The sequence below is a fragment of the Oncorhynchus masou genome, unplaced genomic scaffold (genome assembly GCF_036934945.1).
Source record: "Oncorhynchus masou masou isolate Uvic2021 unplaced genomic scaffold, UVic_Omas_1.1 unplaced_scaffold_2157, whole genome shotgun sequence".
Classification (NCBI taxonomy): domain Eukaryota; kingdom Metazoa; phylum Chordata; class Actinopteri; order Salmoniformes; family Salmonidae; genus Oncorhynchus; species Oncorhynchus masou.
Genome location: NW_027008634.1, coordinates 50186 through 65281, shown reverse-complemented (window position 1 = coordinate 65281; position 15096 = coordinate 50186). Strand labels below are relative to the sequence as shown.

Genomic DNA, 15096 nt, shown 5'->3' with positions numbered 1-15096 from the left:
TCAGGGCTGTGTTACTTCCCTTCCCAGGGCTGTGTTACTTCCCTTCCCAGGGCTGTGTTACTTCCTTCCCAGGGCTGTGTTACTCCCTTCCCAGGGCTGTGTTACTCCCTTCCCAGGGCTGTGTTACTTCCCTCCCAGGGCTGTGTTACTCCTTCCCAAGGCTGTGTTACTTCCTCCCAGGGCTGTGTTACTCCCTTCCCAGGGCTGTGTTACTTCCTCCCAGGGCTGTGTTACTCCCTTCCCAGGGCTGTGTTACTCCCTTCCCAGGGCTGTGTTACTTCCCTCCCAGGGCTGTGTTACTCCCTTCCCAGGGCTGTGTTACTCCCTCCCAGGGCTGTGTTACTCCTTCCCAGGGCTGTGTTACTCCTCCCAGGGCTGTGTTACTTCCTCCCAGGGCTGTGTTACTTCCCTTCCCAGGGCTGTGTTACTCCTTCCCAGGGCTGTGTTACTCCCTTCCCAGGGCTGTGTTACTGTGTTACCCTTCCCAGGGCTGTGTTACTTCCTCCCAGGGCTGTGTTACTCCCTTCCCAGGGCTGTGTTACTCCCTCCCAGGGCTGTGTTACTTCCCTCCCAGGGTTGTGTTACTTCCTTCCCAAGGCTGTGTTACTTCCTCCCAGGGCTGTGTTACTTCCCTCTCAAGGCTGTGTTACTTCCTTTATTTATTTATTTTATATCAACAGGAAGTCACCTTGTAGACCAGGATATGTATTTGATATCTTTATTTAAACAGGAAGTCCCCTTGTAGACCAGGGTCTTTATATCTTTATTTAAACAGGAAGTCCCCTTGTAGACCAGGGTATTTATATCTTTATTTAAACAGGAAGTCACCTTGTAGACCAGGGTCTTTATATCTTTATTTAAACAGGAAGTCACCTTGTAGACCAGGGTCTTTATATCTTTATTTAAACAGGAAGTCACCTTGTAGACCATGGTCTTTATATCTTTATTTAAACAGGAAGTCACCTTGTAGACCAGGGTCTTTATATCTTTATTTAAACAGGAAGTCACCTTGTAGACCAGGGTCTTTATATCTTTATTTAAACAGGAAGTCACCTTGTAGACCAGGGTCTTTATATCTTTATTTAAACAGGAATTCACCCTGTAGACCAGGGTCTTTATATATTTATTTAAACAGGAAGTCACCTTGTAGACCAGGGTCTTTATATTTTTATTTAAACAGGAAGTCACCCTGTAGACCAGGGTCTTTATATCTTTATTTAAACAGGAAGTCACCTTGTAGACCAGGGTATTTATTTGATATCTTTATTTAAACAGGAAGTCACCTTGTAGACCAGGGTCTTTATATCTTTATTTAAACAGGAAGTCACCTTGTAGACCAGGGTCTTTATATCTTTATTTAAACAGGAAGTCACCTTGTAGACCAGGGTATTTATTTGAAATCTTTATTTAAACAGGAAGTCACCCTGTAGACCAGGGTCTTTATATCTTTATTTAAACAGGAAGTCACCTTGTAGACCAGGGTATTTATTTGATATCTTTATTTAAACAGGAAGTCACCTTGTAGACCAGGGTCTTTATATCTTTATTTAAACAGGAAGTCACCTTGTAGACCAGGGTCTTTATATCTTTATTTAAACAGGAAGTCACCTTGTAGACCAGGGTATTTATATCTTTATTTAAACAGGAAGTCACCTTGTAGACCAGGGTCTTTATATCTTTATTTAAACAGGAAGTCACCTTGTAGACCAGGGTCTCTATATCTTTATTTAAACAGGAAGTTACCTTGTAGACCAGGGTATTTATTTGATTTCTTTATTTCAACAGGAAGTCACCTTGTAGACCAGAGTCTTTCACAAGGGTGCCCTGCATATAGAACTTCATCTAATACAATATAAAACAAAGATATTCTTGAAAAACAATTATATTCCTCAGTAAGAAGGTACCCAATCAATATTTTAAATTGCTCAAGTGGCACCAGAACAACCAATTGTAATGAGCTATAGTCCTACTAACAGTGCAGTTACACTATGATGAGCTAAGCTGCGAGGACTGTTGATTGATGAACTGTGTACAAGCTATAGTATTGCAGAGGTCTGTTAGTCCAAAACTATAGACTCATTCTAAAGGAGTGGAGAGTGAGGGGGGGGTGGTAGAGTGGAACAAGTGTACACTGTACAGTATTGCAGACGTGCACTCCTCAGCTCAAAGGGGGCTGGAGGAAGGGAGGAAGGAAAACGATACACTCCCTTTTCTGCCCTAATCCCCCATGTGCCCTGAATCAACTTAGTCCAATGCAGGTCCCACCAGCCCGAAGACTGGATACGCACCCGAAATGGCAATCTATTCACACTAGTTCTGACCAGAGCCCTATGGGCCCACGTTTTAGAGAATGGGTTGCCATTTGGGAATCATTCTTATTGTACTATGGGCCCCAAAAAAATATAATTGGTTGGCTGGTGATATAAGCGGTTATTTAAACAGTTGGTTGTCACATTGAGGTTAACAGATCGTATTTAACCAGGTAGTGGTCACATTGATGTTAACAGATCGTATTTAACCAGGTGATTGTCACATTGAGGTTAACATATCGTATTTAACCAGGTGATTGTCACATTGATGCTAACATATCGTATTTAACCAGGTGATTGTCACATTGATGCTAACATATCGTATTTAACCAGGTGATTGTCACATTGATGTTAACAGATCGTATTTAAACAGGTAGTGGTCACATTGATGTTAACAGATCTTGTTCACAGGGGAGACCTGGGGAATGACCTAAATACCGGAATAGTCTAGACTCGAGTTCTGAGGCTGAAGGGAAGCTATCTGGCTCTGGACAGTAGACACACACACAATTACCTCTTTCTGTTTAAGCAGCCATCTCACACTTTGAATTTCCTGTACTGTTAAACCACATAGTGACCCTGTACCACAGACCATCCATTGTCCTGTCCTGCCCAGATTCCTGCTGTCTCTCTCTCTCTGTACTCTGACTGACTTTGTGTTTGCACAGCCATAACACACATCAAATATCCAGCTTGCACATCACAGGGGACTCAAGCATGCTGATAGCCCATGCCCCCCGGCTGTAACAGGGAGGGAGGGAGGGAGGGAGGGAGGGAGGGAGGGAGGGAGGGAGGGAGAGACGGAGAGACGGAGAGAGGGAGGAGAGAGAGTTCTACCCTTTCGCTGGTTCTATGTAGGGAATGGGAATATAATATAATAGTTTATAGGAATAGAATAGAATAGAATAGGAATAGAATAGGGAATAGGAATAGAATAGGAATAGAATAGGGAATAGAATAGGAATAGAATAGAATAGGGATAGAATAGAATAGGAATAGAATAAGGAATAGAATAGAATAGGGAATAGGAATAGAATAGAATAGGGAATAGGGAATAGGAATAGAATATGAATAGGAATAGAATAGGTAATAGGAATAGAATAGAATAGGAATATAATAGAAAAGGAATAGAATAGAATAGGGAATAGGAATAGAATAGGGAAGTGGAATAGAATAGAATAGGAATAGAATAGAATAGGGAATAGGAATAGAATAGAATAGGAATAGAATAGAATAGGAATATAATAGAATAGGGAATAGGAATAGAATAGAATATGAATAGAATAGGAATATAATAGAATAGGAATAGAATAGAATAGAATAGGGAATTGGAATAGAATAGGGAATAGGAATCTAATATAAAAGAATAGAATGGGAATAGAATAGGAATATAATAGAATAGGAATAGAATAGAATAGGAATAGAATAGAATAGGGGATATGAATAGAATAGAATAGGAATAGAATAGGAATAGAACAGAATATAATAGGGAATAGAATAGAATAGGAGTATAATAGAATAGGGAATATGAATAGAATATAATAGAATAGGAATATAATAGAATAGGAATATAATATAATAGTGTATAGGAATATAATAGAATAGGGAATAGGAATAAAATAGGAATATAATAGAATAGTGTATAGGAATATAATAGAATAGGAATATAATAGAATAGGAATATAATATAATAGGGAATAGGAATAGAATAGGGAATAGGAATATTAGGGAATAGGAATAGAATAGGAATATAATAGAATAGGGAATAGGAATAGAATAGAATAGGGAATATGAATATAATGGAATAGGAATAGAATAGAATAGGGAATAGGAATAGAATAGGGAATAGGAATAGAATAGGGAATAGAAATAGAATATGGAATATGAATATAATAGAATAGGGAATAGGAATAGAATAGGGAATAGGAATAGAATAGGGAATCGAATAGAATAGAATAGGGAATAGGAATAGAATAGGGAATAGGAATAGAATAGGGAATATAAATAGAATAGGGAATAGGAATATAATAGAATAGGGAATAGAATATAATAGAATAGGGAATAGGAATATAATAGAATAGGGAATAGGAATAGCCTATGACAGTAGGACACTACTTCTCACCAGGGCCTTTGGGCTGCACTACATAGGGAATAGGGTGTCACTTCAGACTTAACCCAGCTGGGACCTGACCATCCGTTGCCTGCCTGCCTGCCTGCCTGCCTGCCTGCCTGCTAGCCAGCCAGCCAGCCAGCCAGCCAGCCAGCCAGCCAGCCAGCCAGCCAGCCAGCCATATTCTGAAGGCCACAAAAGTCAGAGATGTCCGTCAACATTGCAAATATATATTTTTTTTCTCTCGTCAACATTGCAAATATATATATTTTTTCTCTCAAATGAATAGAGAGAATTTCCCTTGTGAACATAGAAGGAAGACAATCCAAAACAGTAATTCAGTTTTGCCTCCTTGATCGTTTTAGTTGACCTGATTTGCTTGGTGGAGTTTGCCAAATAGGCTATTTATTAAAACCACATTAGAGACAAATAATCCTGTCATCCTTGTTTAGTCAGGGTTGTCTCTTTTATTTATGTAAATTGTACGATGAGTATCTATTCTAACAGAAAACAAACGGAGAAAATCTGTGCGTAATGCAGCCAGACTTTAGCAGCTTAGCGCAGCAGCCAGTGGGTGACGACACCTCGGAAGGAACTTCTCGGCGTTAGGACCGCGCACGGCTCTGTGAGTGCGCAAATCCCTGCATAGGGTCCGCTCGTTCTCTCCATCAGAATAGCTCGGAGGCTGTTTGCTGCGGTGCGGAGCCATCACCAACTCTCCTCCTCCCGCTTGGTCTTCTGATCCAGCAGAACACCGACCGAACCTGAACCATCTGGACATATCTCCGAGGGACGGAGCTCTCCTTATGGGCTCACAATGCGCAGGATACGGGCCAACGCCATCGCAATCTTGACTGTAGCGTGGATCCTGGGAACATGTTATTACCTGTGGCAGGACAATAAGCCGCACACATCATCCCCGTCCTCGGCCTCGCAACCCCGCGTCGGGGACAGCAGGAGCCATGCCGGGCGACCTGACATCCACCGAGATGACAGTCACAGGACCATTCCGCTAATCGTAAGTGACAGGTTGAGAGTAGCGGAGCTGGATTTGTTGATAGAGAGAACAGTGATAGATAAGGGAAGAGCGACAGACTGCGCTGCGGCGCTCTCTCTCTCTCTGCTGGAAGGAAAGCGGCTGGCTGTGTGAGACTGCAGCTCGCCGCACAGCACAGACAGCCTGGCACAGCATAGCCAGGGAGGGGTGGGTGTGTTTCATGTTGATGCGCGTTGGGTAATCTGTGTTGTGATGCACAGCTGGAGGTACTGTTCACCCACCTCCACACTAAACCTATGCTGCTTGAATGTATTTGACGCAAAGAACCTGTGCGTCGACGACGTGGTCCATTTCATATACTTAAACTGAGCTCTAAATAGCCTATGTTTTTTTATGCGTTATTTGTAGGCCTTTCCCTCTCGTCCATTTCCCTTTGGTCAAAGGCTGCCACAGGACCCGAATAACCCATAAGAGGCTTTCCGTAAGACTCTGAAGGATGAGGGAGCAAACCGAGCTAGCCCTGAGAGCCGAGCCGTCCGCGGGTAGCCACGGTCTGGAGCGTAGATATGCAACTGTTATGACTGTGTTGCAGAATCTAGAGCACATTCTCTGCGATATAAACAGAATCTAGAGCACATTCTCTGCGATATAAACAGAATCTAGAGCATATTCTCTGCGATATAAACAGAATCTAGAGCATATTCTCTGCGATATAAACAGAATCTAGAGCACATTCTCTGCGATATAAACAGAATCTAGAGCATATTCTCTGCGATATAAACAGAATCTAGAGCATATTCTCTATATATAAACAGAATCTAGAGCATATTCTCTGCGATATAAACAGAATCTAGAGCATATTCTCTGCGATATAAACAGAATCTAGAGCATATTCTCTGCGATATAAACAGAATCTAGAGCATATTCTCTGCGATATAAACAGAATCTAGAGCATATTCTCTGCGATATAAACAGAATCTAGAGCATATTCTCTGCGATATAAACAGAATCTAGAGCATATTCTCTGCGATATAAACAGAATCTAGAGCACATTCTCTGCGATATAAACAGAATCTAGAGCATATTCTCTGCGATATAAACAGAATCTAGAGCACATTCTCTGCGATATAAACAGAATCTAGAGCACATTCTCTGCGATATAAACAGAATCTAGAGCATATTCTCTGCGATATAAACAGAATCTAGAGCATATTCTCTGCGATATAAACAGAATCTAGAGCACATTCTCTGCGATATAAACAGAATCTAGAGCATATTCTCTGCGATATAAACAGAATCTAGAGCACATTCTCTGCGATATAAACAGAATCTAGAGCATATTCTCTGCGATATAAACAGAATCTAGAGCATATTCTCTGCGATATAAACAGAATCTAGAGCATATTCTCTGCGATATAAACAGAATCTAGAGCATATTCTCTGCGATATAAACAGAATCTAGAGCATATTCTCTGCGATATAAACAGAATCTAGAGCATATTCTCTGCGATATAAACAGAATCTAGAGCATATTCTCTGCGATATAAACAGAATCTAGAGCACATTCTCTGCGATATAAACAGAATCTAGAGCATATTCTCTGCGATATAAACAGAATCTAGAGCACATTCTCTGCGATATAAACAGAATCTAGAGCATATTCTCTGCGATATAAACAGAATCTAGAGCATATTCTCTGCGATATAAACAGAATCTAGAGCATATTCTCTGCGATATAAACCGAGACCCATTGAACATTTAGATACAAATATCTGGGGTGGAGGACAACATGCAGGTCTGTAGCCTTTACAGAGACGGTTCAGGGACGGATGATCTTTCTCTTCTTTCGCCGTTTGACGCGTCTATTTCCTTTGTCTAGATGTGATAGAGCTCTTTCCCGGGTCTTATCGCTCCGTGTGTCTAGGGGTGCATGGAAAATCACTGCTCTGTGTGGTCGTGGACATGCCATTTGGAATTCTTGACATATTTTGAGTTGTATTAATTTGGCAGGACAACTATAGGCGCACCTGCAGGGTTGGGTAGTAACGGATTACATTTAGAAAGTAACCTACCCAAACCTGCCCACCTGAAAAACCTATTTTAGGATTTTACTGTCATTTTCATATCATTTACTCAGGTTAATGCCTATTAGGCCTCTGACCTGTAGGAAAATAATGACATGTTCTCTTCAGGACCAATCATCTATTCTCAATAAGCTTCACGTGTTCTTCACTTTGATGCTCAATGCCCAATCAGAGTGTTTATTTTTTGCGGCCTATAATTCCTGACAGACAGTTTTTTAAAATCATAACTATGAATGGAACATTTATAACAGGTTCTTGAGTAAAGTTCGGGAGGAGTGCTCCAAGAAACGGAACAATTACCTTGGGATAGTTTTTACTAGATCAATGAAATCCAGTCAGCTGTGCTTAGTGGCTCAGGCATTGGAAGAAAGACCCACGTGCTGATGTGGTCCCTAGTCCTCCCAGTAGCCTTCACAGGTGCCAATGTTTTTCATTGTGACTGGAGAAAATATGAAGAGGTTGTGGATGAAGGCCTATAGCACCGTAAAGTCAATAGGCCACCAAAGCTATATAATAGGCTTCAGTCTCAATATGGAGGAAGGGAGAAGGCTATATAATATGCTCCAGTCTCCATATGGAGAAAGGGAGAAGGCTATATAATATGCTCCAGTCTCCATATGGAGAAAGGGAGAAGGCTATATAATATGCTCCAGTCTCCATATGGAGAAAGGGAGAAGGCTATATAATATGCTCCAGTCTCCATATGGAGAAAGGGAGAAGGCTATATAATATGCTCCAGTCTCCATATGGAGAAAGGGAGAAGGCTATATAATGTGCTCCAGTCTCCATATATGGAGAAGGCTATATAATATGCTCCAGTCTCCATATGGAGAAAGGGAGAAGGCTATATAATATGCTCCAGTTTCCATATGGAGAAAGGGAGAAGGCTATATAATATGCTCCAGTCTCCATATGGAGAAAGGGAGAAGGCTATATAATATGCTCCAGTCTCCATATATGGAGAAAGGGAGAAGGCTATATAATATGCTCCAGTCTCAATATATGGAGAAAGGGAGAAGGCTATATAATATGCTCCAGTCTCAATATATGGAGAAAGGGAGAAGGCTATATAATATGCTCCAGTCTCAATATATGGAGAAAGGGAGAAGGCTATATAATATGCTCCAGTCTCCATATATGGAGAAAGGGAGAAGGCTATATAATATGCTCCAGTCTCCATATATGGAGAAAGGGAGAAGGCTATATAATATGCTCCAGTCTCCATATGGAGAAAGGGAGAAGGCTATATAATATGCTCCAGTCTCCATATGGAGAAAGGGAGAAGGCTATATAATATGCTCCAGTCTCCATATGGAGAAAGGGAGAAGGCTATATAATATGCTCCAGTCTCCATATATGGAGAAAGGGAGAAGGCTATATAATATGCTCCAGTCTCCATATGGAGGAAGGGAGAAGGCTATATAATATGCTCCAGTCTCCATATGGAGAAGGCTATATAATATGCTCCAGTCTCCATATGGAGAAAGGGAGAAGGCTAAATAATATGCTCCAGTCTCCATATGGAGAAAGGGAGAAGGCTATATAATATGCTCCAGTCTCCATATGGAGAAAGGGAGAAGGCTATATAATATGCTCCAGTCTCCATACATGGAGGAAGGGAGAAGGCTATATAATATGCTCCAGTCTCCATATGGAGGAAGGGAGAAGGCTATATAATATGCTCCAGTCTCCATACATGGAGAAAGGGAGAAGGCTATATAATATGCTCCAGTCTCCATACATGGAGAAAGGGAGAAGGCTATATAATATGCTCCAGTCTCCATATGGAGAAAGGGAGAAGGCTATATAATATGCTCCAGTCTCCATATATGGAGAAAGGGAGAAGGCTATATAATATGCTCCAGTCTCCATATGGAGAAAGGGAGAAGGCTAAATAATATGCTCCAGTCTCCATATGGAGAAAGGGAGAAGGCTATATAATATGCTCCAGTCTCCATATGGAGGAAGGGAGAAGGCTATATAATATGCTCCAGTCTCCATACATGGAGAAAGGGAGAAGGCTATATAATATGCTCCAGTCTCCATACATGGAGAAAGGGAGAAGGCTATATAATATGCTCCAGTCTCCATATATGGAGAAAGGGAGAAGGCTATATAATATGCTCCAGTCTCCATATATGGAGAAAGGGAGAAGGCTATATAATATGCTCCAGTCTCCATATGGAGAAAGGGAGAAGGCTATATAATATGCTCCAGTCTCCATATGGAGAAAGGGAGAAGGCTATATAATATGCTCCAGTCTCCATATGGAGAAAGGGAGAAGGCTATTTAATATGCTCCAGTCTCCATACATGGAGGAAGGGAGAAGGCTATATAATATGCTCCAGTCTCCATATGGAGGAAGGGAGAAGGCTATATAATATGCTCCAGTCTCCATACATGGAGAAAGGGAGAAGGCTATATAATATGCTCCAGTCTCCATACATGGAGAAAGGGAGAAGGCTATATAATATGCTCCAGTCTCCATATATGGAGAAAGGGAGAAGGCTATATAATATGCTCCAGTCTCCATATATGGAGAAAGGGAGAAGGCTATATAATATGCTCCAGTCTCCATATGGAGAAAGGGAGAAGGCTATATAATATGCTCCAGTCTCCATATGGAGAAAGGGAGAAGGCTATATAATATGCTCCAGTCTCCATATGGAGAAAAGGAGAAGGCTATATAATATGCTCCAGTCTCCATACATGGAGAAAGGGAGAAGGCTATATAATATGCTCCAGTCTCCATATGGAGGAAGGAGAAGGCTATATAATATGCTCCAGTCTCCATATGGAGAAAGGGAGAAGGCTATATAATATGCTCCAGTCTCCATATGGAGAAAGGGAGAAGGCTAAATAATATGCTCCAGTCTCCATATGGAGAAAGGAGAAGGCTATATAATATGCTCCAGTCTCCATATGGAGAAAGGGAGAAGGCTATATAATATGCTCCAGTCTCCATACATGGAGGAAGGGAGAAGGCTATATAATATGCTCCAGTCTCCATATGGAGGAAGGGAGAAGGCTATATAATATGCTCCAGTCTCCATACATGGAGAAAGGGAGAAGGCTATATAATATGCTCCAGTCTCCATACATGGAGAAAGGGAGAAGGCTATATAATGCTCCAGTCTCCATATATGGAGAAAGGGAGAAGGCTATATAATATGCTCCAGTCTCCATATATGGAGAAAGGGAGAAGGCTATATAATATGCTCCAGTCTCCATATGGAGAAAGGGAGAAGGCTATATAATGTGCTCCAGTCTCCATATATGGAGAAGGCTATATAATATGCTCCAGTCTCCATATGGAGAAAGGGAGAAGACTATATAATATGCTCCAGTCTCCATATGGAGAAAGGGAGAAGGCTATATAATATGCCCCAGTCTCCATATATGGAGGAAGGGAGAAGGCTATTTAATATGCTCGAGTCTCCATATGGAGAAAGGGAGAAGGCTATATAATATGCTCCAGTCTCCATATGGAGAAAGGGAGAAGGCTATATAATATGCTCCAGTCTCCATATGGAGAAAGGGAGAAGGCTATATAATATGCTCCAGTCTCCATATGGAGAAAGGGAGAAGGCTATATAATATGCTCCAGTCTCCATATATGGAGGAAGGGAGAAGGCTATATAATATGCTCCAGTCTCCATATAGAGAAAGGAAGAAGGCTATATAATATGCTCCAGTCTCCATATATGGAGGAAGGGAGCAGGTTGAGAGGTACGAGTTTCCCTGATTTTTACCTTTATTTAACCAGGCAAGTCAGTTAAGAACAAATTCTTATTTTCAATGACTGCCTGGGAACAGTGGGTTAACTGCCTGTTCAGGGACAGAACGGCAGATTTGTACCTTGTCAGCTTGGGGGGTTGAACTTGCAACCTTCCGGTTACTAGTCCAACACTCTAAGTACTAGGCTACCCTGCCGCCCCCAGATGAGGTAAACCATGAAGCAAACACATGGTACTATGTTCTATGATCTCAGTGTTTTGTAGACCTAAATGTAGTAAAAAAACTAAAACAATAGCACAATCACATCTGAGTTTTCGTTTTACAATGACTTGTGTGGAAAACATCTGCTGTTAATTGCACATGCAGAGCACCATCAAAGAGTGGCTGGGCCCATCAATAAAAACAATTGTAGGGGTGAACAGCAATATTCCAAGGTGCATTAAGGTTAGGTGCTTTCCAAGGTGCATTAAGGTTATGTGCTTTCCAAGGTGCATTAAGAATTTCCAAGGTGCATTACTAACCCCAAACCATAACCCTAACACCTAACCTTAACCCCAAACGGTAACCCTAACACCTAACCTTAACCCCAAACGGTAACCCTAACACCTAACTTTAACCCCAAACCGTAACAATAACAGGCCTAACCCTAACACCTAACCTTAACCCTAACACCTAACCTTAACCCTAACACCTAACCTTAACCCTAACACCTAACCTTAACCCTAACACCTAACCTTAACCTTAGCCCCAAACCGTAACCTTAACCCCAACCCGTAACCCTAACACCTAACCTTAATCTCAACCCCAAACCGTAACCCTAACAACTAACCTTAACCCTAACACCTAACCTTAACCCCAAACCGTAACCCTAACACCTAACCTTAACCCCAAACCGTAACCCCAAACCGTAACCTTAACCTTAACCCCAAACCGTAACCCTAACACCTAACCTTAACCCCAAACTGTAACCCTAACACCTAACCTTAACCCCAAACCGTAACCCTAACACCTAACCTTAACCCCAAACCGTAACCCTAACACCTAACCTTAACCCCAAACTGTAACCCTAACACCTAACCTTAACCCCAAACCGTAACCCTAACACCTAACCTTAACCCCAAACTGTAACAATAACAGGCCTAACCTTAACCCCAAACCGTAACCCTAACACCTAACCTTAACCCCAAACCGTAACCCTAACACCTAACCTTAACCCCAAACCGTAACCCTAACACCTAACCTTAACCCCAAACCGTAACCCTAACACCTAACCTTAACCCCAAACCGTAACCCTAACACCTAACCTTAACCCCAAACCGTAACCCTAACACCTAACCTTAACCTTAACCCCAAACCGTAACCCTAACACCTAACCAAACCAATCCTAGTCCTGAACATTCCATTGGTGTATCTACAATATAGAATGGAACACCACCTTGTGCTCTCTGTGATGTTCCATGACAACAGGGTGCCCTCGACAACCAGGGGTTCCTGACATCATTCAGGATGACTTTATGTCTTGGCCCCATCATGAGTCCCTGGGATACAGTTATGGCAAGGAATTAGACCAAATAACCTCGCCTTTATTCCTGTCTTCATCATCATTAAAACATTTTAAGAAGAGTTTATAGTTGGGGTCCCCAATTCCATTTCCCGCAGTCAGCCGATGACAACTATCCCAAACAGACAACCGGCTCTATTTTAACAAACCTAACGCAATGGTACAACTGTGCCAAGGCGATAGCGCTATAGGTTTAGGAGTGTTTCAGAAATATTTGAACTATTTTCACTATGAAAATGATCCGTGCATTTGCTGGCGTTGGCGCAAAAGGGGCAGTGTTTTGATGAATAAACAAGTTGTGGCTGTGTTGAGGCTTAGCCCCTTCAATGGCCAATCAGAACGTGCTCCGTAGCGAAATACGTGGTTGCTTCAAGTCATGTATTTGCGGTGTTTTATGTATTGCCGTGGAATCAACTCCAATTCCAATGTTCGTCCATTTATAGTTTGTTAAATGGTTTACAGAAACGAAATAACAAAATGTAGACCTATACTTGCTAAATACGTTAATTAACTTGAACCCATTTTGCAGTCCCCATTGTTGTCAACATTTGCATTTCTTCAATAGCGTTCACACTGATATAGGGACTAGGCCGACTGTAAATGACAGTATGGCTAAGCGTGGACATGCCAAACATTGTCAATAAGCAAGATTCAATGAATTATTGATCAGGCCTAAAAAGAGAATAAATAATTATAATCAAATTCTAAACAAAATAAAAACGTGTCGTAAATAGGCTATGACACATTTACAGGCCCCATAATTTCTCTCCGTGGGCATAAAATATTAAAACAATGTAGACTATGGATGGTTTTACGCACATCCAAACTTTCCACGGTAGCTGGACAAAGATCCTATATGAATAGAGATGATGTCCGCTCACCGTTCCACTGCTCCCCAATAGGACCTGTTTTTTTTTTACATAATCGGAACCATTTTACAGATCAGATCTCATTCACACATCTCCAGAAGTTTAATTGCAAGCGCGCCGCGGACGTTGTCCCCATAAAACCAGGAAGGGGAATCATTCTAATACGTTTGGTTGTAATAAAACCGAATGGAAAAACAATAATAAAATCGACAGGATAAAGACACGCGTTGCTGTTGAACCAGCGTTATTTATAGTAGGCCTAAAGGAGGGCTTAGGTTTTGAACATATACAACGGAAAACAAACCATTTATACAGGCTACAGATAACTTCTAAATATCAGGTTCGCCTCAATTCACCGATGTTCTCATCCCTCGTTTCACGATGGACACGTGGCCTACATCTTGGAGGGGTTTTTACAGCACGTCCAAAACCGGATCTGCATGGCTAAAATAATGTGGGCCAGCCTACAAAGATAAGAAGGGAATGTCAGCTCGCTCTTTTACTCCTCTCAAACTTTATATTTGAATAAAGCTCTGGTGATTTACTATTTATTTCCTAGTGGTCTCGGGAGACAGTCTTGACTACTTTGCGATTGCATTGGGCAGACAAAAAAACCCGTTAATTTAGAGGAGGGGGGCTATGCTTGGTTATTATAAAAAATAAAAATAAATAGGAAATGACATATTTTTAACTAGGAAGTATACAGGCACATTAGGCTACTCTTGTTCCATGTTCATATGGGCAGTGTGCGTCACGGCTGGATAAGCTGAGTTTCCGCTGTCGAAATTCATAACATAACTAACTGCATTACCCCTAAACGCAGTTTTTGGTTGGTTTCAAATATGCCTATCAGTTCTGCCTGAAATTCTGACAATTCAGTTCTGCCTGAAAGCACTTTGGATCATTTTTTTAAGGACACACCTCAAATATTTCTACACCTCCCATCTGAGCACAAGCGAGCTGATATAAGACAGGTGAATTCCTGAACCATTTCTTTCTTTCTTTCTCTCTCTCTTTCTTTCTTTCTTTCTTTCTTGCTTTCTCTCTCTTTCTCTCTCTCGTTCTCTCTCTTTCTTTCTTTCTTTCTTACTTTCTTTCTCTCTCTCTTTCTTTCTTGCTTTCTCTCTCTCTTTCTCTCTCTTTTTCTCTCCCTCTTTCTCTTTCTTTCTTTCTTTCTTTCTTTCTCTCTCTTTCTTTCTCTCTTTCTTTCTTTCTTTCTTGCTTTCTCTCTCTCTTTCTTTCTTTCTTTCTTTCTTTCTTTCTTTCTTTCTTTCTTTCTTGCTTTCTCTCTCTCTTTCTCTTTCACTCTCTTTCTTTCTTTCTTGCTTTCTCTTTCTTTCTTTCTTGCTTTCTCTCTCTCTCTCTCTCTTTCTTTCTTTCTTTCTTTCTTTCTTTCTTTCTTTCTTTCTTTCTTTCTTTCTTTCTTTC

The 15096-nt window shown here is 41.1% G+C and overlaps 1 protein-coding gene across 1 annotated transcript in view; it reads left to right on the top strand.

The window, feature by feature from the left end:
• Positions 1-5079: 5079 nt before the first annotated feature.
• Positions 5080-15096, top strand: part of LOC135533016 (polypeptide N-acetylgalactosaminyltransferase 16-like) — a gene marked incomplete at its 3' end in the record, with an annotated part of 54963 nt that continues 44946 nt past the window's right edge. Inside the window, exon 1 of the mRNA XM_064960418.1 lies at positions 5080-5437. Within this exon, the coding sequence (XP_064816490.1) occupies positions 5237-5437 (201 nt within the window). The remainder of the gene's footprint in view (positions 5438-15096) is intronic.